Genomic DNA, 23,570 nt, shown 5'->3' with positions numbered 1-23,570 from the left:
AGAAACGGCCCAGGACGTTCTCGCGCGATCAGAGATAACCAGCGGGGGAGCCGGTCGGAGGTAAGTATCACACTAAGCGATATCGCTAGCAACATCGCTGCTGCGGCACAAAATCGGTGACGCTGTAGCGATATTGCTAGCGATATCGCTTAGTGTGATGGGGCCTATAGTCTGATCATACCTCGGGGGGTGGAAGCAAAAGAGTATACAGACATTACAGCACGGGATCACAGCTGATTCTTTTTGTCAGGTAAAACATTTCATTGCCTATTTTTAAGCAATATTTAACCTGAAAGAAAGAATCAGCTATGATCCCCTGCAGTAATGTCTGTATACTCGTTTGTGCTTCCTCCCCTGCCCAGGAGATGTGGTATGATCAGACCATGTCCCTGTTCGGTGAGACACGGCCATTACACAGTACACAGCAGGGGCACATTTATAAGATTATCTTAGCACAGGAGCATCTTTTTTAGACACATTCAATTGTGGAACTTATTATTATTCCAAGATCTATTCATTAAAATGTTGATTCAAATTAAGTTTGTTTGTGGGGAAAACCCCTTTAAGTTCCCCTTACTTAACCTAGTATGGGACACACTTTGTCCATAGAGGTGGAGCTGTGTTGGAGCACAACAATATTTTATTATAATTCCTTCCATCATTTTATTTCTGTGGTAATCCTGCCTGATGCCATGAATATTCTGCTGTTTGTACAAAGGTTGGATAGGAAGGATTTCTGTGCTTAAGACCTGAAGAGTTTCATAGCTGAGTTCTCCTCCAGTGCACCTGTTCCTTATTTCCGTAAGGGCAGCATGCTTCCATTGCAGCCCATCAGCAGCTACAGCTGCCATGTGCCATACTACTCACATCACCGCTCAGTGATGGATCCCTGATTCCAGTAGCACGACACAAAACAACGTCACTGATATGACTAATCTAACTGTATTTTTACCTACAGGGAACTATTGCCAATTCTCTGACGTGCAGCCAGTTACATAAGCGGGCTGAGAAAATAGCAGTGATGTTAATGGAAAGAGGACACTTACAAGATGGAGATCATGTGGCTCTTGTGTATCCTCCAGGTATATATATATTGCGTTTGTCTCAATATACGGCATTTTTAACTGTAGAATTAGCATTTTTCAAAGAAAGGAGTTGTGGTTTTTTTTTAGCAATCCTATTTTCTATTTTGTTAGTAGAGTCCCTCGATGTTATGTTACATGGTGTTTGATTTCTGGAACCCTCAACAATTTGCTGCAATATGGATTCTGGCTTCTGCAATCTCATGGTCTCGTTTACAAAATAGACATTGTTAATTATTAGTGATGAGCGAGTATTCTCGTAACGCAAGATTTCCCGAGCATGCTCGAGTGATCTCCAAGTATTTTGGCGTCGGAGATTTAGTTTGTGTCACCGCAGCTGCATGATTTGCGGCTGCTAGACAGCCTGAATACATGTGGGGATTTCCTAACAAACAGGCAGTCCCCACGTGTATTCAGGCTATCTAGCAGCCGCAAATTATGCAGCTGCGGTGACACAGACTAAATCTTTGAGCACGCCAAAATAGTTGGCGATCAACCGAGCCTGCTCGCGAAATCTCGAGTAACGAGTATACTCGCTCATCACTATTAATTATCTGCTACTCCCTTCCAAAACCCTTCAATGTCTGTAAAGGCCCACATCATGTTGAGCAGATCTGCGGATGGAGATTTATATCTAGGACACAAAAGAGCCTCTCTTTATTCTATAAGATACAGAAATTGATTTTTTAAACGCGATGTAGTAGATACAAGGGTGACAGTCCGTGTGCATTGCAATTGAAAGTTCAGGGACCCTCTCTAAAATTTCTCTCCACCTCTAAAATTTCTCTGCAATTCTCTTTTCTCTTTCGTCTCATTGGGGGACACAGGAACCGTGGGTGTGTGCTGCTGTCACTAGGAGGTTGACACTATGCATGAAAAAAGTTAACTCCGCCTCCGCAGTATACACCCCTCTGACCGGCTTTAGGACAATTAGTTTTGGTTATTGTCAGCAGAAGGTGGACAGAGGTCTCTCACAGACCCATGCCTACCTCAATGTGCGTCGTTCCTTTTCAGGTAACCATGGAGGCATGCAGAGTAGATATGCTACATCTGTATTCCCACACCGGGATTATGAGTACGGCGTGTACTGCCACCCCGTATCCTCAGGAATCCCGCGGGCAGGACCCTGTCCCCTAACACAGGACTCGTGTTCAGGTGGCAGCTCCTGGTCCTGACCTTCGTCTCCCATCAGTCGCCCACCAGAGCCTGATGATCGAGAGAGACGCCCTGCAGAAAAGGTTTGGGACAGCAATCTTTTCATGCAGGTAAACCGACCCCTGTTACAGGGTGAACTGGAGGTAAGAGGCTGCAGCGTTGTATGATCTGCTCACCAGCCACTCTGGCTGAATGTGACCGCTGTAATCAGCACTCGGGCTTGCAGCCCATGCCTCTATACTTAATTTAAGAACCAACACTTACTTTCAAGCACACGGTGCAGCGCGGTTCCAGCCTCCTCCCGTGGCAGCGTTATGGCCCTGGGCTCCAGCAGGAGCCCAGCACGGCCGACGCCAGATTCCGCCTCCCGGCAGGCTCCGCCCCCGGATTCCTCTTCCAGTACCCGCACCATCTTGGTGCTCCAGGAGGCCATAGCAGGGCCCCGCCCACCACTTCCGGGCAGGGATTTCATAAGGCTTCTAGGCAGCGGCAGGGCTGTTCACCTCGCTCTCTCTCACCAGCCTTCGAGCGGCAGCTGCGGCGGGGACACAGGTCGTGGGTATGTGAGTACTGCACTACAGGTTGCTCCCTCACTCCATTCTCTACCCCCGACGGTCGGCACCAGGTAAAACCTGTCAGTATGCCCAAGGGAGAGCAGTCCCGCTCCTCCTCCTCATCCGCTTCAGTGACCTTGGTCAAATATTTTGTATGTACCAAATGCAATGTCAGGCTTTCTTCAGGTCAGTCCTCGCCACTCTGCTCAGATTGCAGCAGACCTACAGTGTCACCTACGCTAGAGAGCAGGTGCAGCCCCCCCCGCTTTTCCTGTCAGAGCTCCCACATTACCCCTGGAGCAGGAGGTAGCCACCTTGCCTACCGCCCAGGGGCCATCCATCGCCACGGGAGACAGCGAGTGTCCAGGATGGGCATCTTCCTTATCTAAGTCCGTGGCCGACCTTACCAAGTTATCACAGACCTTGGTAATGGTGCTTAACAGATTGCCACTTCAGACTCCAGTGGACACAGTAGCACCAAAGGAGCCTCCTTTTGGGCCTTCTAGAGACCGTAAAAGGTTTAGTCAGCCTCCTCCCGGTCCTCATCCCTGGAATCAGGCGAGGCATTATCAGAGACACACTCAGAGGAGGGTTCTGAGTATGGGCCAGAACAGTCCCAGGTCAAGGATATGGTTCAGGGCCTCATTGCCGCAGTCAATGAGACTTTTAACATTGGGGACACCACATCAAAACCTAATGAGCAGGTTTTTCATTTAAGCGTCATAGGTCCCCCTCTAGAGTCTTCGCCTCCCACAAGGATTTTGAGGAAGTGTTGGCCAGGGAAAGGGAAAACCCAACCAGGCATTTTCAGAGAGGGAATCGTTTTGGTATTCTATATCCCTTCCCTCCAGATCTCACCGCCAACTGGACCGCCTCCCCTTCGGTGGACCCACCAGTGTCCAGACTCGCTACCAATACAGTCCTCCCAGTGGGGCAGCCCTAAAAGATCCCAATGATAGGAGGATAGAATCCCTGGCAAAATCCGCCTTTGAGGCAGCAGCCGCTACATTGTGTCCAGCCTTCGCCTCAGCCTGGGTAGCTAAGTCTGTTACAGAGTGGGCAAAACAGCTTAGACAGGGTATATTGGCCGGGGCACCACCAGCGGATCTGGCGGAGTTCGCAGATCAAATCTCTCATGCCGGGAGGTATATGGTATCAGCAGCCCTGGATGCTGCGTCTTGCACAGCTCAAACATCCAGTAACATGGTAGCTGTCCGGCTAGAGGCTTGGCAGGCTGATTTGTCCTCAAAGAAATCACTGACCAATCTGCCGTTTCAGGGCACCCGGCTCTTTGGGTCAATGTTAGGTCAAATCATTAAGGATGCAACGGGGGGTACAAGCTCCCTTCTCCCTCAGGCCAAACCTCATCGATATGTTTTCAAACGTAGGGCTCAGCCATTTCAACCCTTTCGCCGTACCCCAGCGACAGGCACTTATGCTCAGGGCCCGCAAAAGTCGCAAGCACCGAGAGATAGGAGGAAGGTATCATTTCGGGCCACCCCGTCATGGCATTCCCGCAGTTCCAACAGCAGAGCTACCAGGTCAGGGCCGGGCAAAGCCACGTCAGCCTGACGCCAGCAGGGAGTCCAACTCCCTTCCCAGTACCTCTCCCAGACTAGGAGGCTGCCTTCTCCTCTTCAGAGATGTCTGGCAGAATTCAGTAGAGGATATCTGGGTAAAGGAGGCAGTATCAACAGGATGCAAGATAGACTTCAACACGCTTCCTCGAGTTCGCTTCTTTCTATCGCAGCCACCAAAAGACGCTACTATCGCTCTAGGTTTTTTTGCGGCAATCGACTCTCTCCTCAACGCAGGAGTAATCGTCCCCGTTCCCGAGCAGGAACGTTTTACCGGCTTTTACTCAAACCTGTTTGTGTTACCAAAAAAGGATGGCTCAGTTCGTCCCATACTAGACCTCAAAAGGCTAAACAGATGGGTCCGCTTACGCCATTTCAAGATGGAATCGGTTCGGTCGGTAATTACGTCTATGGAGGATCAGAAATTCCTATGTTCCATAGATATCCGGGACGCCTACCTACACGTCCCCATTTTTCAGGGACATCAGAGGTTTCTGCGTTTTGCTGTCCAAAACCAGCATTTCCAGTTTGTGGCAATGCCATTTGGGCTGGCAACAGCTCCCAGAATTTTTACAAAGATTATGGCAGCGATGGTAACTATATTAAGGGTCAGAGGCATAATATTGGTACCATATCTCGACGATATTCTCGTCAAGGCGCCCTCCTGCGCTCAGGCCCAGGAAAATCTAGCGGTAGTTTTAAACACGCTCTCCCGGTTTGGTTGGATCATAAACAGGGAGAAATCCCACCTAACGCCAACACAACGCCTAGAATTCTTAGGAATGGTAATCGACACCCGCCGCTCAAGGATCTTTCTCCCAGAAAGAAAGTAGATTACCCTCCAGCAGGGAATTCGCTCTCTGTTGAAATTCCGGCTTCTATCCTTTCACGCTGCCATGAGAGTCCTGTGAAGAATGGTGGCAGCTTCAGAGGCAATACCCTTTGCCCTGTTCCATTCCAGGATACTGCAGAGGAACATCCTCCTTCAGTGGGACAGGTCCATCTCTTCTCTGGATCACCCCTTCCTTCCTTCCATTCAGACCAGAGAGTCCCTCAAGTGGTGGCTGACCTCCCCCCTTGTTCATCTGGGACGGCCTTTTCCCCTTGTCCACTGGCAGGTAGTAACTACAGATGCAAGTCTCCTTGGGCTGGGGTGCGGTATTCTGCCACCTGACTGTCCAGGGACGATGGTCGAGGCAAGAATCCTCACTATCAATCAACATTCTAGAACTGAGGGCGGTCTTTCTAGCACTTCAACATTGGGAAAAGATACCTCAACAACCATCCAGTCCAGATTCAAATGGACAATGCCACGGCGGTGGCATACATCAATCACCAAGGGGGAACCAGAAGTCCCCGGGCACTGGCCGAGGTATCCAGAATCTTCAACTGGGCAGAAACCACAATTCTGGCAATTTCGGCAGTTTACATTCCCGGCACAGACAACACGGCCGCCGACTTCCTCAGTCGGGAGGGGCTCGCGGCAGGGGAATGGTCCTTACACCAGGAAGTGTTCCGTCAGATATGCCAGCTATGCGGGACTCCAGATGTGGACCTCCTGGCATCGCGACAGAACAGAAGGGTTCAACAGTTTGTCTCAAGATACCGTGATCCTCTAGCAATAGGGGTCGACGCACTGGACACAGTTCAGACTCCCTTACCTGTTCCCTCCCCTTCCTCTCCTGCCCAGGCTGCTAAAGAAGATCAAGGCGGAAGGGGTGCCGTTCATATTGATCGCCCTGTACTGGCTCAGGAGGGCCTGGTTCGCAGAGATTATCAATCTTCCCACAGGCACCCCCTGGAGACTCCCCGACAGACCAGATCTCCTGGCTCAGGGGCTGTTTTACCACCCGAATTCTCGGTTGTTCAATTTGACGGCATGGCCGTTGAAACCACAATACTGAGAGCAGCGGGTTTTTCGGACCGAGTCATTAATGCAGTGATCCAGGCTAGGAAGCCTTCCTCTTTCAGGGTCTATTATCAAGCCTGGAAGGCCTATTTTGGCTGGTGTGAGTCTAATCACGTCACACCTATGCCCTGTTCCCTGCCAGCTGTTCTAGCTTTTCTCCAGGCAGGGTTAGATGGCGGTCTGGCCCTAAGTTCCTTGAAAGGCCAGGTATCTGCCCTCTATTCTTTTTCAAAAGAATTTGGCCTCCCGCTTACAGGTTAAGACCTTTCTGCAAGGAGTGGCACATGCGGCCCCTCCTTACAGATCCCCTGTGGCTCCATGGGATCTTAACTTGGTCTTAGAAGCCTTGACAGGTTCACCCTTTGAACCCCTACAGGAAGCTCCCATGTCTTTTTTGTCCTGGAAGGTGGTATTTCTTGTAGCCATCACCTCTATTAGGTGGGTTTCAGAATTAGCGGCATTGTCAGGCGTCCTCCATTCCTAATTATGCACCAGGACAAGGTTGTTTTGCGGCCTCCTCCTAACTTTCTTCCCATGGTGGTAACGGCCTTCCACCTGAACGAGGATATAATCCTCTGGAGCGTTCTTTGAATAAGCTAGACCTGGTCAGGGCAATAAGGATCTATCTGCCCAGGACCGCTCATTTCAGGAAGGCGGACTCGCTCTTTGTTATCCCCAATGGGGTGAGAAGAGGCCTGCCAGCCTCTAAGGCAACAATTGCCCGTTGGATCAGAATGGCAATTCTGGAAGCCTACCGGGTAAAGGACAGGGTGTGAAGGCCCATTCAATCCGGGCGGTGGGCGCCTCCTGGGCAGTACACAACAGGGCATCAGCAATGCAGTTGTGCAAGGCTGCCACATGGTCGTCCGTGCATACCTTTTCATGGTTCTATAAGGTCCATACCTATGCTTCAGCGGACGCCAGCCTAGGCAGAAGAATCTTGCAGGCGGCAGTGGTGAGTTCTCTGACCTGAAGGAAGTTTCTGTCTTTTCCCACCCCAGGGACTGCTTTTGGACGTCCCACGGTTCCTGTGTCCCCCAATGAGGCGAAAGAGAAAACAGGATTTTGGTTGCTTACCGTAAAATCTGTTTCTCAGAGTCTTCACTGGGGGACACAGCACCCTCCCATGATTTTATTACGTGTAATGATTATATGATGACTTACATGATAATGTCTCCTCATACTGCTTTTTCACTGATTGTCCTACAGCCGGTCGGAGGGGTGTATACTGCGGAGGCGGAGTTTTTTTTCATGCATAGTGTCAACCTCCTAGTGACAGCAGCATACACCCACGGTTCCTGTGTCCCCCATTGAAGACTCTGAGAAGCTGATTTTAAGGTAAGCAACCAAAATCCTGTTTTCCATTGGGTCTTATTATAATATACACCATTCCCATTTTCTTTACAGGGTATTTTGGCGGTACTAATTCTAATAGTGACTGGTATTTCCTTAAGATAATTCCCACTGAATTATCCATGTTGGCAATGTAATACATTATTCTGTTCAAGCATAATCCACCTGTCCCCCCAAGACTCTGCATGATGGCCATGTCACAAGTGCTAGAGGCTGCGTGCCGCTGTTCATTTGCCACTGGCAACTGAAAGAAGGATTTATACCTGTCTGCTGTACTGATCAAAGTCCTCCAAGTGAAATAGCATTATGGTTGATAGTCGACTGGGGGTCTCCTTAGATTTTCTTCAAATTTCCTAATAGGGTAATTGATAATGGGTTAGATGGGTTCTCCGCCACTTTCTTTAAATTTACGTATAACCCCAGTGTCAAAATAACATATACTCTCTCATCTATCCTCCATCAAACTCTTCTCATTCTTTTCTGGGTAACTACATTCAATCACTGCAGCCACTGATGGGATGCAGCAGTCACTTGCCCAAAGAGAAGGAAAGGAGACTGGAGAAGTGGTGGGGGATTTATGGGTCAGTTTATGGCTTTTCTTATTTCAGATGTAAACTTAAAGAAAATGGCAGAAAACTTCTTTGAATACGCACCTTCTTGTGCATGTGCCAAGTCCATAGAATTCATGCAGGTAATTGGTTTAGTGTGTCATCTTTATTTTGCGACCATAACTACAATATATAGGGATTTGGTAAAAAAACATGTTAATAAAAATTACCCTATTAAAGGGAACCTGTCATTAAAAAAAACACTATTAAGCTGCAGATATGGAGTTAATCAGCAGGTTAATAATGTTCGGAAGCTGCGCAGCATCGGCACTGAGAGCCCCGCTGCCGGGATGAAATAAGCTTTATTCCTCATAAGAGGGGTGGGCCAGCGCAATTTTAATTACCACTTGGTATTGTAATGCTGATCCAGCTGCCAGTGCCGGGGCACAATTACAGCCACCGCTGCACTGCATGGTGACAAAAGCTGCCTCGGCACCACCCCTGAAAGCCCAAGAATGCTTGGAGAAATAAAGTTCATTTCCTCCCGGCAGCAGGGGCCTCAGTGCAGGCAGCTTCAGAATGCTGTTAACATGCAGATCATCCACGTATCTTCAGGTTAATAGTGTTTTCTTACATGAAATGTTCCCTTTAAATTTGTATTTTTTTTTTTTTACTGATGAGGCTTTCTGATTCGGTTTTGCAGGAATAGATCTGATTGCAGCATTTTATGGCTGTCTGTACGCTGGTTGTGTGCCAATAACAGTGCGACCTCCTCACCCACAGAACATCGCAACGACGCTGCCTACGGTGAAGATGATTGTGGAGGTAAGGTATAAATCATCCGTCATAAAGTGAGCAGGTATTTTATGACATGATAATGATTTCATAAGGGGCTGGTCAACATATGGGCGATATATAACAACATTCCTAGGTCATTCTCCTTCATGTTGGGGCCAGCTCCTATACTAAGCTCCAGCCTTAATGAAAACTTTTGCTGGATTTTTTATTTTAAACTGATTATTTATTCCAATTCCTGCTGTACCATGGATTCTGGACCCGTTTTACTTTTCATTCTGTGCCCCTTCTTGGCAAACTTATGCCTCCCGTGCACATATCCTCTTTAACCAACTGGGCGTATACTACAGAACTTGTCTGTAGGCATGGCTGTGTTTTGATTGGCCAGAATCAGTGGAGAAAAGGCAAAACGCCCACAGAGAAGTTGTGTGGTACACGCCCAGTTGGTTTTAGGGAAAATTTGCATCTTTATTTCCAGGGTGCATAACTTTGATACAGAGGGTCAAAGAAGAAAAATAAAAACTGTTTCCAGATCAGTACCTATTAGGCTGGGTTAATATAGCGTTTGCCACAGTGGTTCCGTCAGGGCTTACGTCCGAACTTCTGCAAAAAAAAGGAATTCGAGCATATGAGCTGTCTGGTCCATTGATTATAATGATGCATCATTTTTGTCCGTATATGCCTAGTTGACCACCGTTAATTATAGCCAATGGCCCCATCATCACTTACTCCGAAACCCATTTTGAGAGGGTGTGGATGTAAGCCCCGAAGAAAGTGCAAGACAAACCCTATCTGAACACAGCCTTACAAGAGGTACTCATGTTAGACTTAAAAAATCCAGTGTGAGGTCGTCTTTAAGAGTTCTGAAAAGAAACACGTTTGAAATTTTCCCTCAGCGTAAGAACCTCATTTCTTTGCATAAGATATACAGCTCCATATTTTGACAACGAAATTTTGTTTAGCCGGAATATATTGTAGTATAATAAGAAAGACGTTTGCTATTAAAATTAATGTATTCAGCTCTTTATTTATTTATTTTTTTGCTGCCATTTCTCCCATAATTAGAAGCTTGTAGAAGCTCCTAGTGCAGAAATCAAGGAAGATTTCCTCTGCCATCATTAAGACAGGACATTAAATATCACTTTATGATGACAGTAATGTATAGTATGTAGGATGATTATTTTAACTGTTCCGTGAAAACAAGAGCCCAGATCCATTCGCCCTTGATAAATTACTTTGTGAATATGAGGATGCCATTAGAAAAAAAAAAAAATAAACTCGTGCCTGGTGCTACTTCTTCCAACAACATGCTTCTCCGCACGGCATACAAGTTTCCCTACGCCAGCTTGGCGCTGTCCACAAACAGAAATTTTACCCCTTTGACAATCTGACAAAGTATTCACACCCTGCCATCTAGTGTTCCTGCTTTGCACTGATGAGGGACAATAGCACTGAAACAGCGGTATGCAGATTCTGGTTTCGCATTATATCCTATGTCATGGAGCAAGGTTTTGTAAAAAGTTGACATTGACTTATAGGATTGGAACTTCCAATTGGTGGCAGGAGAGACCCTGTTCTTTTCCTCTATATAAAGGCTATTTGCAATTTAATTTTTCAGGGTACTGGCCAGTAAGTCTCCTTATGCCATCTTTGATGCTCTGATCAAGAGAAACTTTCCCCCTTAGGTCACCGCATCCTGGGCACAGTAGGTCCTGAGATTTATTAATTTTCCTTCTCCCCTTCATATTCTTTGTCAAGCAGATGAACATCATAAAGGTACCTGTCTTTATGTAGCAAGACCACTGAAGGAAGAGGTGATACTCCACTTTTTTCTGACATTGGGGTGTCTGCATTTGGATTTTGCAGGACATCAAATGTTTACTTGATCTACATTGCAACACACACAAACCGTAAGGCTTTGTTCATACACAGATTTTTTACATGGATTTTTCTGGCTGAAATATTCATGTTTTGTGAAAACACAGTTATTTTTCAGGAGCAGAATCGCAAAGGAATTGCGTCTTAGTAGCATGTTTCGAGGCGCTTGCGACTGTCAGTTCCTTTGCGCTTCTTCTCTAGAAACTACCCCATCCAGGGCAATCTGTTGCTTTCTGATGAAGATCCAGAATCTAGGACCGAAACGTCAAATATATACTTTATTACAATTGGATTGCTTACGTAAAATTGTCACTATTCTACTGCTCAACCTCTGAGTGTCGAGTTTTTCCCTATTTTAGTTTGTCTTCAATGGTCATTTGTTCATTATCTAATATTTGTGTCCTGGTCATATGAGATAATTAGAGCTAAGACTTGGTGTATTCTTACATGCTGGGTAGATTGCCATGAGGCCAATTGAGACTCAAGCTGAAATGCCTTATTTAAAGAGAATCTGTCACCGGGTATTTGCTACCCCATCTGAGAGCAGCATGATGTAGGGACAGACCCTGATACCAGCAATGTGTCACTTATTGGGCTGCTTGCTGCAGTTTTGATAAAATCCCTGTTTTATCTGCAGCAGATATAGCAGTTCTCTAAATGCTGAGCCCTGTATAACCCTGCCCACATCACTGATTGGCATCTTTCTTTGTGCACTGCGCATAGGCAGAAAGCTAACAATCGGTGGTGCGATTTATACAGAGCTCATGATTATAGAGAACTACATGGCAGCAGGTTTACCAGTCCTCTAGTGATAATCTCATGCTGATAATACAGCGATTTTATCAAAACTACAGCAAGCAGCCAAGTAAGTGACACATCGCTGGAATCAGGGCCTCTATCTCTACATCATGCTGCTCTCAGAATACGTGGCAAAATCTCTGGTCACAGATTTCCTTTAACCTGTACAAGTTGAGTGACTTAACAAGTGCTGTAATTTGCGATAAATGCACAGATCTATCCACATTGGTTATTGGCCATGGAGCACACCTCTGTTGCTGATTAGCGGGTGCAAATTTACTCTCAAAAGTGTCCTATCACAGACTCCTCCGGGCTGGCAGCGCTCCTTTCGTAAGCAGGTGCGGGGTGTCGAACTAGTGCATTGTGTTCATTATCTACACACATTAGATTAAATTGATCTTAATTGCTTTTTTAAGTAATGGGACCAATTAATCCATAAATTTTGGGTGAAATTGATTTCCATATGGTTCTCAGATGTCATGCTTGTTAATTGTACAGGCTTCAATTACGCACATCAAAAATGTGGTGGTGGGAAACTGCATATTAATTATAGCCATTTAATTTGTTTCCGTTCTCCTAAGTATTTGCTGTATGCAAATTCCGAGATCTCCCACCTAGTTGATAAATGTAGCCTGCATTTTCTTATCAGCAGGTGACAATGCGGTAAGTGTTCTTTTACCTGAAGAGCAGGCCTCTGATACCTATAAACGCTCCTGTAAACCGTAGTCTACATCTCCAGATTGCTGAATATGAGGATCTTTAATTTCAAGGTGACTTCTAGCATCCTAAATAATTTACACTTAGGGGCATTTGATTCTACACTCAGATTAAACTCCATTCATTTCACTTCCGTTACATACAAACACAGATAATCCAACCAAACGCCACCACGTTGCTTCCTAAAAATTACTTTGATCTTTATTTTTTAGAATATGCATAAAATGCACTAAAAACATTCAGATAGAAGGAAAAAAAGATGTTGTAACATGTTTGTAAAGCATTAAGTGTATGTATATGCTGTAAATAAAGATCAAAGTCATTTTTATGGAACAGTGTACTGATATTTGGATGGACTATCATCCATGAGAGGATACTGGCTGCACACAATCTGTGGTTGTTTGGTTGGACTATCTTACATAGAGTGGGGAAAAAAGTATTTAGTCAGCCACCAATTGTGCAAGTTCTCCCACTTAAAAAGATGAGAGGCCTGTAACTGACATCATAGGTAGACCACAACTATGAGAGTCAAAATGAGAAAACAAATCCAGAAAATCACCTTGTCTTGATTTGGCAAGATTTATTTTGCAAATTATGGTGGAAAATAAGTATTTGGTCATTAACAAAAGTTTATCTCAATATTTTGTTATATATCCTTTGTTGGCAATGACAGAGGTCAAATGTTTTCTGTGAGTCTTCACAAGGATGGCACACACTGTTGGTGGTATGTTGGCCCATTCCTCCATGCAGATCTCCTCTAGAGCAGTGATGTTTTGGGCCTGTCACTGGGCCATCTCATCATAGAATCATTGAATCGTAGAGTTGGAAGGGACCTCCTGGGCCATCTGGTCCAACCCCCTGCTCAAAGCAGGATTCGCTAAATCATCCCAGACAGATGTCTGTCCAGCCTCTGCTTGAAGACTTCCATTGAAGGAGAACTCACCACTTCTCGTGGCAGCCTGTTCCACTCATTGATCACTCTGTCAAAAAGTTTTTTCTAATATCTAATCTGTGTCTCCTCCCATTCAGTTTCATCCCATTGCTTCTAGTCTTTTCTTGTGCAAATGAGAATAAAGATGATCCTTCTACAATGTGACAGCCCTTGAGATATTTGTAGACGGCTATTAAGTCTCCCTCCGTCTTCTCTTCTGCAAGCTAAACATTCCCAAATCCTGCAACCTTTCCTCATAAGACAGGGTTTGCAGACCGGTCACCATTCTGGTCGCTCTTTTCTGAACTTGCTCCAGTTTGCTGATGTCTTTTTTAAAATGTGGCGCCCAAAACTGGACACAGTATTCCAGATGAGGTCTGACCAAAGAGGAGTAGAGGGCAATAATGACTTCACGTGATCTAGACTGTATGCTTCTGTTAATACATCCTAGAATTGTATTTGCCTTTTTTGCTGCTGCATCACACTGTTGACTCATATTCAGTCTGTGATCTATTAGTATACCCAAGTCTTTTTCACATGTGCTGTTGCTTAGCCCTATTCCTCCCATTCTGTATATATATGCTTTTTTCATTTTTATTGCCCAGATGTAGTACTTTGCATTTTTCCCTGTTAAAAACCATTCTGTTAGTTGCTGCCCACTGCTCCAGTTTATTTATATCTTTTTGAATCCTCTCTCTCTCTTCTCTAGTATTAGCTATCCCTCCTAGCTTTGTGTCATCAGCAAATTTAATCAGTTTACCCTCAATTCCTTCATATAAATCATTGATAAAGATGTTGAACAATACAGGGCCCAGGACAGAGCCCTGTGGTACCCCACTTGAGACATTCTTCCAACTGGATGTGCAGCCATTTACGACCACTCTTTGGGTCCGATCACTAAGCCAGTTATGAATCCACCTAACAGTTGCCTTGTCCATTCCATACTTAGTCATTTTTTCAATAAGGATTGTGTGAGATACTTTGTCAAATGCTTTGCTGAAGTCAAGATATACTATATCTACAGCATTTCCCTGATCCAACCAATCAGTGATTCCATCATAGAAGGAAAATAAGTTAGTCTGACATGACTTCATTCTTATCCAGGTACTGACATACATGTTGTTTAATAATTTGTTCAAAGATCTTTTCTGATATAGAAGTCAGACTCACCGGCCTATAGTTGCCAGGGTCCACCTTTCCCTTTTTGAAGATAGGAACAACATTTGCTCTTCTCCAGTCTTCTGGGACTTCTCCTGTTCTCCAAGAATTTTCAAAGAATATGGAGAGGGGTGTAATTCATCTGGGCCTGGAGACTTGAATTCATTTAGGTTAGCTAAGTGTTTCCTCACTATATTTCTGTTTATAGATATCCTGGATTCTTCTATTCCCTTAATAGGACAGTGAAGAACAGCTGATGTTACATTTCCTTTCCGAGTAAAAACAGATGCAAAATAGGAATTTAAAAGTTCAGCCTTCTCAACATCCTGTCTTACCATTTCATCATTTTCATCCTGTAAAAATCCTATAGCATCTTTGACTTTTCCTTTACTTTTGACATATCCCCAAAATCCTTTATTATTGCTTTTGACATCTTTTGCAAGCCTCAATTCATTGTCCGCTTTAGATAATCTGATTTGTGCCCTGCAGGTTCTGCAGACAGCATTATATTCTTCTTTAGATATGCCTCCCTCTTTCCATTTTATAAACATTTCTTTCTTCCTTTTTAGCATGTGCTTAAGTTCTGTGTTCATCCATCCTGGTTTCCTTAAATGCTTCCTATTCTTCCCTCTTTTTGGAATTGTTAACAATTGTGCTTTGAGAATTTCATTTTTCAAGATTTCCCATCCTTCCTGGACATTTTTGTCTTTAAGGATATCCAGCCATTGGATCCCTCCAATTCTCTTTCTGGATCCCTTAAAATCTGCCTTTCTGAAATCTAACCTTGACGTCTGAGTCTTCACAGGTCTTCCTCCTCTAGTTATCCAAAATTCTAAAATAGCATGGTCGCTACCTCCTAGGGTCCCAGCCACTTTTACCTCCTCAACCATTTCCTCCCTGTTTATCCTCTGTCTGTAGTCCTTTAACATATTAATCTATTTAGGAAAATGTAGAGAGAAGGATAATCACACTGCATTCTCAGGACATTGTCAGTTGAGATGTATTAGTAGACACAATGGGGCAAATTTGCTAATATTGTTCACTATTTAGACAATGTAAACTCTAACTAGACAGTCTGAAAATGAGCCTCTTCTTGGTTGGCTTACTTTAGTGCCTATACTTTTCGTACAATATTTTGTATCTTATCGCATTCCAAGTCACATTCTTTTTCTTGAAGATCCCCGTTTTTACTTAAGCCAGACCCCTTATTACTGCAAAAAGAGTCTAAGACACATAAATAGCTCAATTAGTTACATTTGCCACCAAAGTTAAGGGTTGTAAACTCATTAGTAAATTTGTCCCAATCTCCGTACCAGTTGACCTTGTATGCATATTAACAATTATCCATTTTTTCAGCTATAAAGCCATGCATGGCTCATAGCAGATCTTTTTGGGGTCTATATTGAAAATGGTCTTACAGAAACCTCAATGAATGGTGCAGTTGTTTGCTATAGGTGGCTGCTGCCACATCATCTGTCTACACTCTGCAGGACCCTTTTAGGGCACTTTAAAACTTTTAACAAAAAATAAATGTGTCCCATTCCTTTAATCCAACATGCTTGGTAAAGCTTATGACATTAATATTTGACATTAGTGCCATCGAGAGTGAGATGATGTCCATCAGGGCAGTGCTCACTCCACGGAGTAATGCATTATAGCTCAGTAATAAGGCAATGACAGCAGAACCTCCGATCGATGAATGCTTGCAGTGAAGTTTGATTTCATGCCATAGTAATCCTCTAAGCAAATCATAAATGATCATCTGTCATAGCAGTTTTGTCCTTGGCAAACATTCAGACAAACACTAATAGCCTACTCCTGAGAATACGTATAGGTTATATGTCATATTGTCGTGCCTCACACAATCTCACCTCTTCTCACCCGATATTCTTTCACGCTCTACATTTTTTGTCATTGTTAGATTACATATACTTTAAAGAGTAATTATCTCATTAATGAGGAAGTCTGTATTCACTGAAGACTTATTGTACCCAGGAATTGAGAATTTTGAGAATGAATGATCAATTCAGAAGGAAAAAGAAGCGGCTTTCTCTAATAAGATATATTACAAAGTTTATTTTCTTGAGTACTATTTTTAAAACAATAGTTGTATTGTATACCAGAAATGGACACCTGCCCCTGACTAGAGTAACATTTCTGGCAGAGGTGATATGCGCTTGTAAGATGCTTCAAATTCACCGAAGATGCGTCAAATTCAATAGGAGGCGCCTCTTTCTTAATTAATTTGGTGCATCTACTGTAGCGCTCCTTTTATAAAGACTGTCCTTCAAAAGATCATTCTTCATGAATCGGGGCCATGGTTACTGTCACTCTCGTTGGTGGCGCATGTGGTTTGTGGACCCACGGGGGACAGGCTTGCCTATGAGGGGGCGTAGCTAAGCAGCTACCTGGTGTTCACTGGAGCTTCTGATGGCGGAGTCAGACTTGAACTGCAGGTAGCTGCCAGGTACCACTCCTAGGTAGTCCCCAATACTGCAGCTGATAACCCCAAAGGTCAGGTACTCTGACACAGACTGGGCTCAGAGTAACTTGGCAAGACAGGCTACAGACTCTGTTCAGACTGCACAGGTTCTGCATCCTCTGGCAGAACATATACTGACACAGAGTCACAAACGGGGCTGGATTCGGATGCTGGAACAAATGGATGTTGAAACATCCAAACATCAACAAATGGATGTTGAAATGTAGAACTCTGGAACTCTGGCATCCGGCAGGCAAAAGACAGAGAGGCTGGAGAGCTGTAAGTGCAGCCCCCGCCCCCTGCACTTGCAATTCAATTAGCATTCAATTTCAACTAAGGATTTCTCTAAAGCTGCAACATGGATTTCTACAAGACAAGTAAAGATTTACTCCGCATTAAAGCACCTTTATATACATGTCCTTAGTTTGGGTACAACATCCTAATGACAGGTTCTTTTAAAGTAATATTTTATTTATTTTATATCACGCATGCCTAGCGATATACTATTCTCTTACTTTAAGTTGTTAGTGGGAAGCTCTTATCATACCCATAACTGGTCGGTTGAGGTGACCATAAACCACATGATGTGTTTCTTCTCAATAGAGAGCATGGATCAAGGCCGCTAACGCACACCTCTGGCGGAAGCCTGTATTCCATGAGAACAAATGGATGTTGAAATGTAGAATATAATTCCTGTAGTTGAGTTTTTCTTTCTTCTCCTTGCAAGATAGTCGGCCAATAATGTCCCCACATAACACTACATTTTACTAAGCTATAGGATGCTTTCAGGATTCCTTCCCAGTCCCTTAATCAGTTGCCCAGTTCACTGGTCTCTAAAACTGGCTATGTACAAATTCAGTCATAGAATAAAATCTTAAATCATTCAGGGAAGTTTATTGTTTTTTTTTGTAATATTGGTGTTCCCTGCATTGAAGTTGTCATCTGACAAAAGGCATTTTACTGCCCTACACATTTTCTGGCTCTTGTGAATGAGTATTAGTTTGCTTTGGCTTGATGTTATTTCCATTTTTTGCCAATTTCTGGCACACTAAGCTGTGATAGCGATTCCAGACTTCCACAACATAGTGTTTATTACTCAAAAGACAAAATTTTAATACATGGAATTCAATGAACTTTTGTTTTGGAATAATATTCTGGTTTCAGACACCCCCAAGGAGAGTAGAATTTTTCTACATTTGTTGGAAGCAGACATAATTATTTCCTCATTCTCTTCCTCCTTGTCTCCCAGGTGAGCCGTTCTGCCTGCTTAATGACTACGCAACTCATTTGTAAGCTGTTACGGTCAAGGGAAGCAGCAGCAGCCGTCGATATTAGAACGTGGCCTCCGATCCTGGATACTGGTGAGAATGTTCTCTACTAAATCATTTTTTAGGGATGTGTAAAGTGTACTTCAGTCCACAAGATTGTCCGCTGGTAATAATAATTGGATGTAGTGCGCCAGCTTAAAAAAAATTAAATGAATTCTCCATCATTGTTTCTATGTTGTACGTTGGTGAAACATTCATTATAAAAGATTCTAGATGAAGATACTAGAGGAATATTCCATTATTGTTTCTATAAGATCTAAAAGATTCTAGATGAATCCTCCATTATCTACATGAATCCTTCATTACTCTACATTATTGTTTCTATTAGATTCTAGATAAATGAATCCTCCATTATTTGACATTATTGTTTCTATAAGATCTAAAAGATTCTAGATTCTAAATGAATCCTCCATTATCTAGATGAATCCTCCATTATTTGACATTATTGTTTCTATAAGATCAAAAAGATTCTAGATGAATCCTCCATTATTCTACATTATTGTTTCTGTAAGCAAAAAAGTATTCAACAACATATCTCAAATGTAAAGGGGTTTTTGGAATAAAGAAATCAGTATCCCCATCATAATCAAAAAAAGAGTTAAGCGGGTGCTTTACAAACATATAACACCAAAGGAAGGATAACGATTATCCACAGAACACCACTCAAGAAAAAGAATAATGATATATCATAAAATAATCAAAATTTTTATTAATAAAATAACATATATGATAAAAAAACACGAATCACAGATAAACATAATACATGTCAAGAGGAATCCAAAAATAGAGGGAATACTCAAGTCAGCATAGGTGGTGAAGCAGAAAGGAATCAGGCTGTAGATAATGGTAGTGGTAGTAAACTAAGTCCATATGGCCATGGGTATAAAGAATAATAAGCAAGTGCATGCAGTACCAACCCACATTAAACAGACCACATGGGAACAAATAAAGCATATATCTTGCCCATTATGCTGTAAACCGCCCGTCCGCCACACCACAGATGCTCCGACATGCGTTTCGCGGATGTGCTTTCTCAAGGGGAAATATACCGTAATAATAATCTTATATAGATGTGTGTGCCTTTCCAAGTCAAGCCCTATCAGTTTAATTAAGCACAGCTGGAATCCAATGAAGGAGCAGAACCATCTCAAGGAGAATCACAAGGAAATGGACAGCATATGACTTAAATATGAGTGTCTGAGCAAAGGGTCTGAATACTTATGACCATGTGATATTTCAGTTTTTCTTTTTTAATAAATTTGCAAACATGTCTACATTTGTTTGTTTTTTTCAGTCACGATGGGGTGCAGAGTGTACATTAATGAGATATTGAGAAAAAAATGAACTTTTTTTTTTTTTTTTTGAAAAATGTAAAGGGGTCTGAATACTTTCCGTACCCACTGTATACTTGTCTGTATTCCCTATATGAATAAGCCCCAGTGCCGTTCTGAGCAGGGGGCTTTGGACGCTGTGTAGTTATACATTAGCGGCCTTGCTGATAACCTTGATAATAATGGTTTTGTAATGTAAAGTTGTTGAGACTTTTTGTTTTCTAATTAATATTTAATATCTGTAACCGCATGGATTTACAACAATTTTCTATAGCAAATAGCAGGGTGCTCAGTCTTTATGAATAACACATACGTTCTAAGCGCTGAAGCGACGATATTTGTGTCTGTCTTGTGCAATCAGACAGCAGTGATCGGCATGATTATTTTCCCATTAAACAATAGGCAGACATTTTAATTATTCTGAGTTTTTATATTTTACAGTTTTTTGTATGGCTCTAAGATTCTGGGGACGATTCATTAAAGATTAACCGTCATTTAAATTTTTATTTCACAAATCGATGGTACATATCAAAATAAGCAAGTTTGTTATATAACTTATCAGAGAAATCTGCTTCTTTCTCTCAAAGAATTGATCATGGATTATCAAGATTCTCAGTTCTGAGGTAAAATCTGTATTCATTGAGGACACATTTTCCCATTGCTGAGGCAGAAGATGGCAGTTACTACGGATACAAGTCTGTGTTAAGGGAAGGATGGAGTTGCTGGAGACAGAGCTCTTCTCGCCTTATTCCCCTTCCTATCTACAGGGTGGGACATTTATATGGATACTCCTGGGTGGCCCGACTTCAAAATGGCCGCCATGGTCACCACCCATCTTGAAAAGTTTTCCCCCTCCCATATACTAATGTGCCACAAACAGGAAGTTGATATCACCAACCATTCCCATTTAATTTAGGTGTATCCATATAAATGGCCCACCCAGGTCTAACCTTATAAATGGACCACCCTGTACATAGAATCCTATCAGATTTCTCTGATGAGATATACAGTATTACAAAGCTTTTGAACTATTGATTTATCTAATAAAAATGAAAACGACGGTTACTCTTTAAGACCCGACTTTGCGCATTCCGGTTTTTATGAAGGGCTCACTGGTGTACGAGACGGCAAATTCATTAAAAGGCGCACGCCACTTAATGGATTCAGGGCATCTTCTTAGTGATGTGTGCCTCTCCAGATATGTTAGTCCAGTCAGGGACAAGGGCCAGATGTGGTATTTCCGGCGTAACAAATGCAGGTACTTTTTCTGAATTTGACAGGCCAGTATACCAGTGCCCCGTTCCACCCAGGCTTCTCCTCATTTCCACTTATTTTGGAGGAGCTGCTTCAAAATGGTGTGTTGTTTTTGGGAGGGAGCGCTGCTTTGTTGAGATATTTCAAGGGGTTTTCCCACCAGCAAAGTTAATTTTAAACATTATTTCAATTAATACATCTTTTAATAATAATAATTTCCACTATTGGATGTGTCTTAATAAAATGTTCCTGTACTGGCATAATCTTATAAATGTGCCCCTACTATGTGCTGTGTAATGTCTGACCATACAGTACAGGAACATGGTCTGATCATACCACAGCTCCTGGGCAGGGGAGGAAGTGAAAGAGTATACAGATAGCACAGAATGGTATCACAGCTGATTGTTTTTGTGAGGTAAATTATTTCCCTCCCTGCCTGTTTTTAAAAAAATGTTTTACCTCTAAGAAATAATTATTTGAGATCCCTGCTGTAATGTCTGTATACTTTTTTTTTCTCCTCCTCAACCCCTTTATTGAACTTACATTACTAAGGCCGGTTTCACATTTGCGTTAAAGGCAGCAGCATCGGCCTGCGCACGGCCGCCACTAAGCTCCGCCCCCAGCCGCGCCTCCGCCGGTAGCTCTGCCTCCGGGCGCATGATGCTGCATGCGTCATGCGTCCCCTATCTTTATCACAGGTTGCGTTTGGCGCTGGTCGGCGCACCGTCAAAAGGATGCAGGCGCCGCCAAAACGCATACTGCGCATGGCCTGCGTCCTCAGTGATAAAGATAGGGGACGCATGCAGCGTCATGCGCCCGGAGGCGGAGCTGCTGGCGGAGGCGCGGCTGGGGGCGGTGCTTAGCGGCGGCCGTGCGCAGGCCGATGCTGCGGCCTTTAACGCAAATGTGAAACCGGCCTAATTCTTTCCTCTATAGATTTCCAATAATAATTTGGTTATTTTTGCAAATATAATTACACTGCACCAGTTGGTAGTAATCGCCTAAAACGGATATTCTGCCCTGGGCTGTAGGTCATATTTTACAGAAATCAGCAGGAGACACATTGGTGAAAAAACCAAGGCTCCAAAATCAACTTAAACATTTGTGTAATTATATTTTACAATTGTGGTTTCCATCCACATTATTACTGGGCTAATGGTGGAAGCAGCACCTGCTTGTGTTGGAATTACTGCTGATGAACCTCCTTGTGTATTGTCCATACATTGGAGTATATGAGTTTAGCCTATGTGGTTTATGTTCCTATATTTGTGTCTTTTTTTATTTAATGTATGTCAATGTTATTCCATAAAGCAAATCTCCTTCCTTTTATCTAACGACTAAATGCATGTGAGTATAGAAACTTTACATGCAGCCTCACGCAATATCTGACCACAGTTTGATACTGGCTGTATAGCAAGAATAAAATAGGATTTTTTTTTTATTATTTGTTTTATTGATTAATTTCTAGAAATTAAAAAAAATCTGCAGTTTTTGTATATGGGAGTAAAAGTTATGTTTCCTGCTTATCTCGTATAACGTTTTCTTTGTCATTAATTTTTTAAGATGATTTGCCAAAGAAAAGACCTTCCCAAATCTACAAACCCTCAGACCCAGAGACATTGGCTTACCTTGATTTTAGTGTATCTACAACTGGAATGCTTGCTGGGGTGAAGGTACGTCCTTCTATTATATGTTTGTGTGAGCACATTAATTTCCAATTCATTGCCAATATCGTTGCTGTAGTGTCGCTGTTGTATTTCACGTGTTGAATTACATGCCGGACATTCATGTTAATGGTCAATCATGTAACCCATGGCAGAACCAGTTATCTTTTTTTGTATTCTTTTTTTTTTTTTGGCTACTGGTTAACTTTTTTGGTTTCATATCCTTTTTTGGGGACTGGGATTGTACAGCCTCGAATCCTAACACTTAGTGGCCTTTAAGGTCTTTTGCACGTTCGGATTTGTTTATGGTCAATTGTTGGGTGGTAGTTTACCAATGACTGAAAGGCTAGATGGGTGCTCCACCTTTGCTGCTGAGGTGAGAACTGACCTATGGATGGTGGCCTACTTTTTATATACAGTAATCATTGGCCACCCCAGATTATTCTAACTGGACTATCTACCTAAAACCTAAGATGGAGTTCAACTGTCTCCTGTTAATATTTCTCGGCGCTTGGAAGCCCTTATACCATTTATACCCCATAATTGCTGCCATTCAGACAAGTACTTCTTTGAAAACACCGCATGCTGCAAAAATTGTCCTCATAGCTGTGCCACCCCCCTCCGCGAGGAAAAACCTTCTGCAAGGCCTGCTTTTTGGGAGGTTTCAGTAGGATTTCTTAACACCCAGGAGATGTGCCCTTTTTTTCTAGGAGCCTCGCAAACCTTCCCGAAGAAGTATGTTAAACTCTTGCAACATGTCAGAGTTGCTCTTGCAAACCCTCTTTTCTTTAGTACTTTCAACATGTCCATAGATGCTAACGACTTTTGCCATGACCAACTCGATGCATGCCAAAGCCAACAACTCCCCCATCATGATTTTGATGGTCTATAAGGAATCTTTTTTTTTTTTTTTTTTTAATTGACCTTCAGCTCGATCTCATACTATGGCAACTTGATGAATGAACAATCTGTGGGAAATTGGTCTTGTGCAAGCCTAGATAGGTCCACCAGCGTCTTGTTCACTATTATCTTGTTAGTATCAAGTCATCGAGTTGC

The 23,570-nt window shown here is 43.1% G+C and overlaps 1 protein-coding gene across 8 annotated transcripts in view; it reads left to right on the top strand.

The window, feature by feature from the left end:
* The window catches only part of DIP2C (disco interacting protein 2 homolog C), a 535,770-nt gene that overhangs the window by 427,796 nt on the left and 84,404 nt on the right, over positions 1-23,570 (top strand). For all 8 annotated transcript variants that reach the window (XM_073581626.1, XM_073581624.1, XM_073581625.1 and 5 more), the window contains 4 exons: positions 959-1,082; positions 8,882-9,003; positions 18,187-18,298; positions 22,414-22,523. In XM_073581626.1, coding sequence (XP_073437727.1) covers positions 959-1,082; positions 8,882-9,003; positions 18,187-18,298; positions 22,414-22,523 — 468 coding nt within the window. The remainder of the gene's footprint in view (positions 1-958; positions 1,083-8,881; positions 9,004-18,186; positions 18,299-22,413; positions 22,524-23,570) is intronic.

Source organism: Dendrobates tinctorius, unplaced genomic scaffold (assembly GCF_039654945.1).
Source record: "Dendrobates tinctorius isolate UK_male_01 unplaced genomic scaffold, ASM3965494v1 ptg000070l, whole genome shotgun sequence".
Lineage (NCBI taxonomy): Eukaryota > Metazoa > Chordata > Amphibia > Anura > Dendrobatidae > Dendrobates > Dendrobates tinctorius.
The sequence above is the reverse complement of the archived record's forward strand: the minus strand, read 5'-3'. Positions and strand labels throughout refer to the sequence as shown.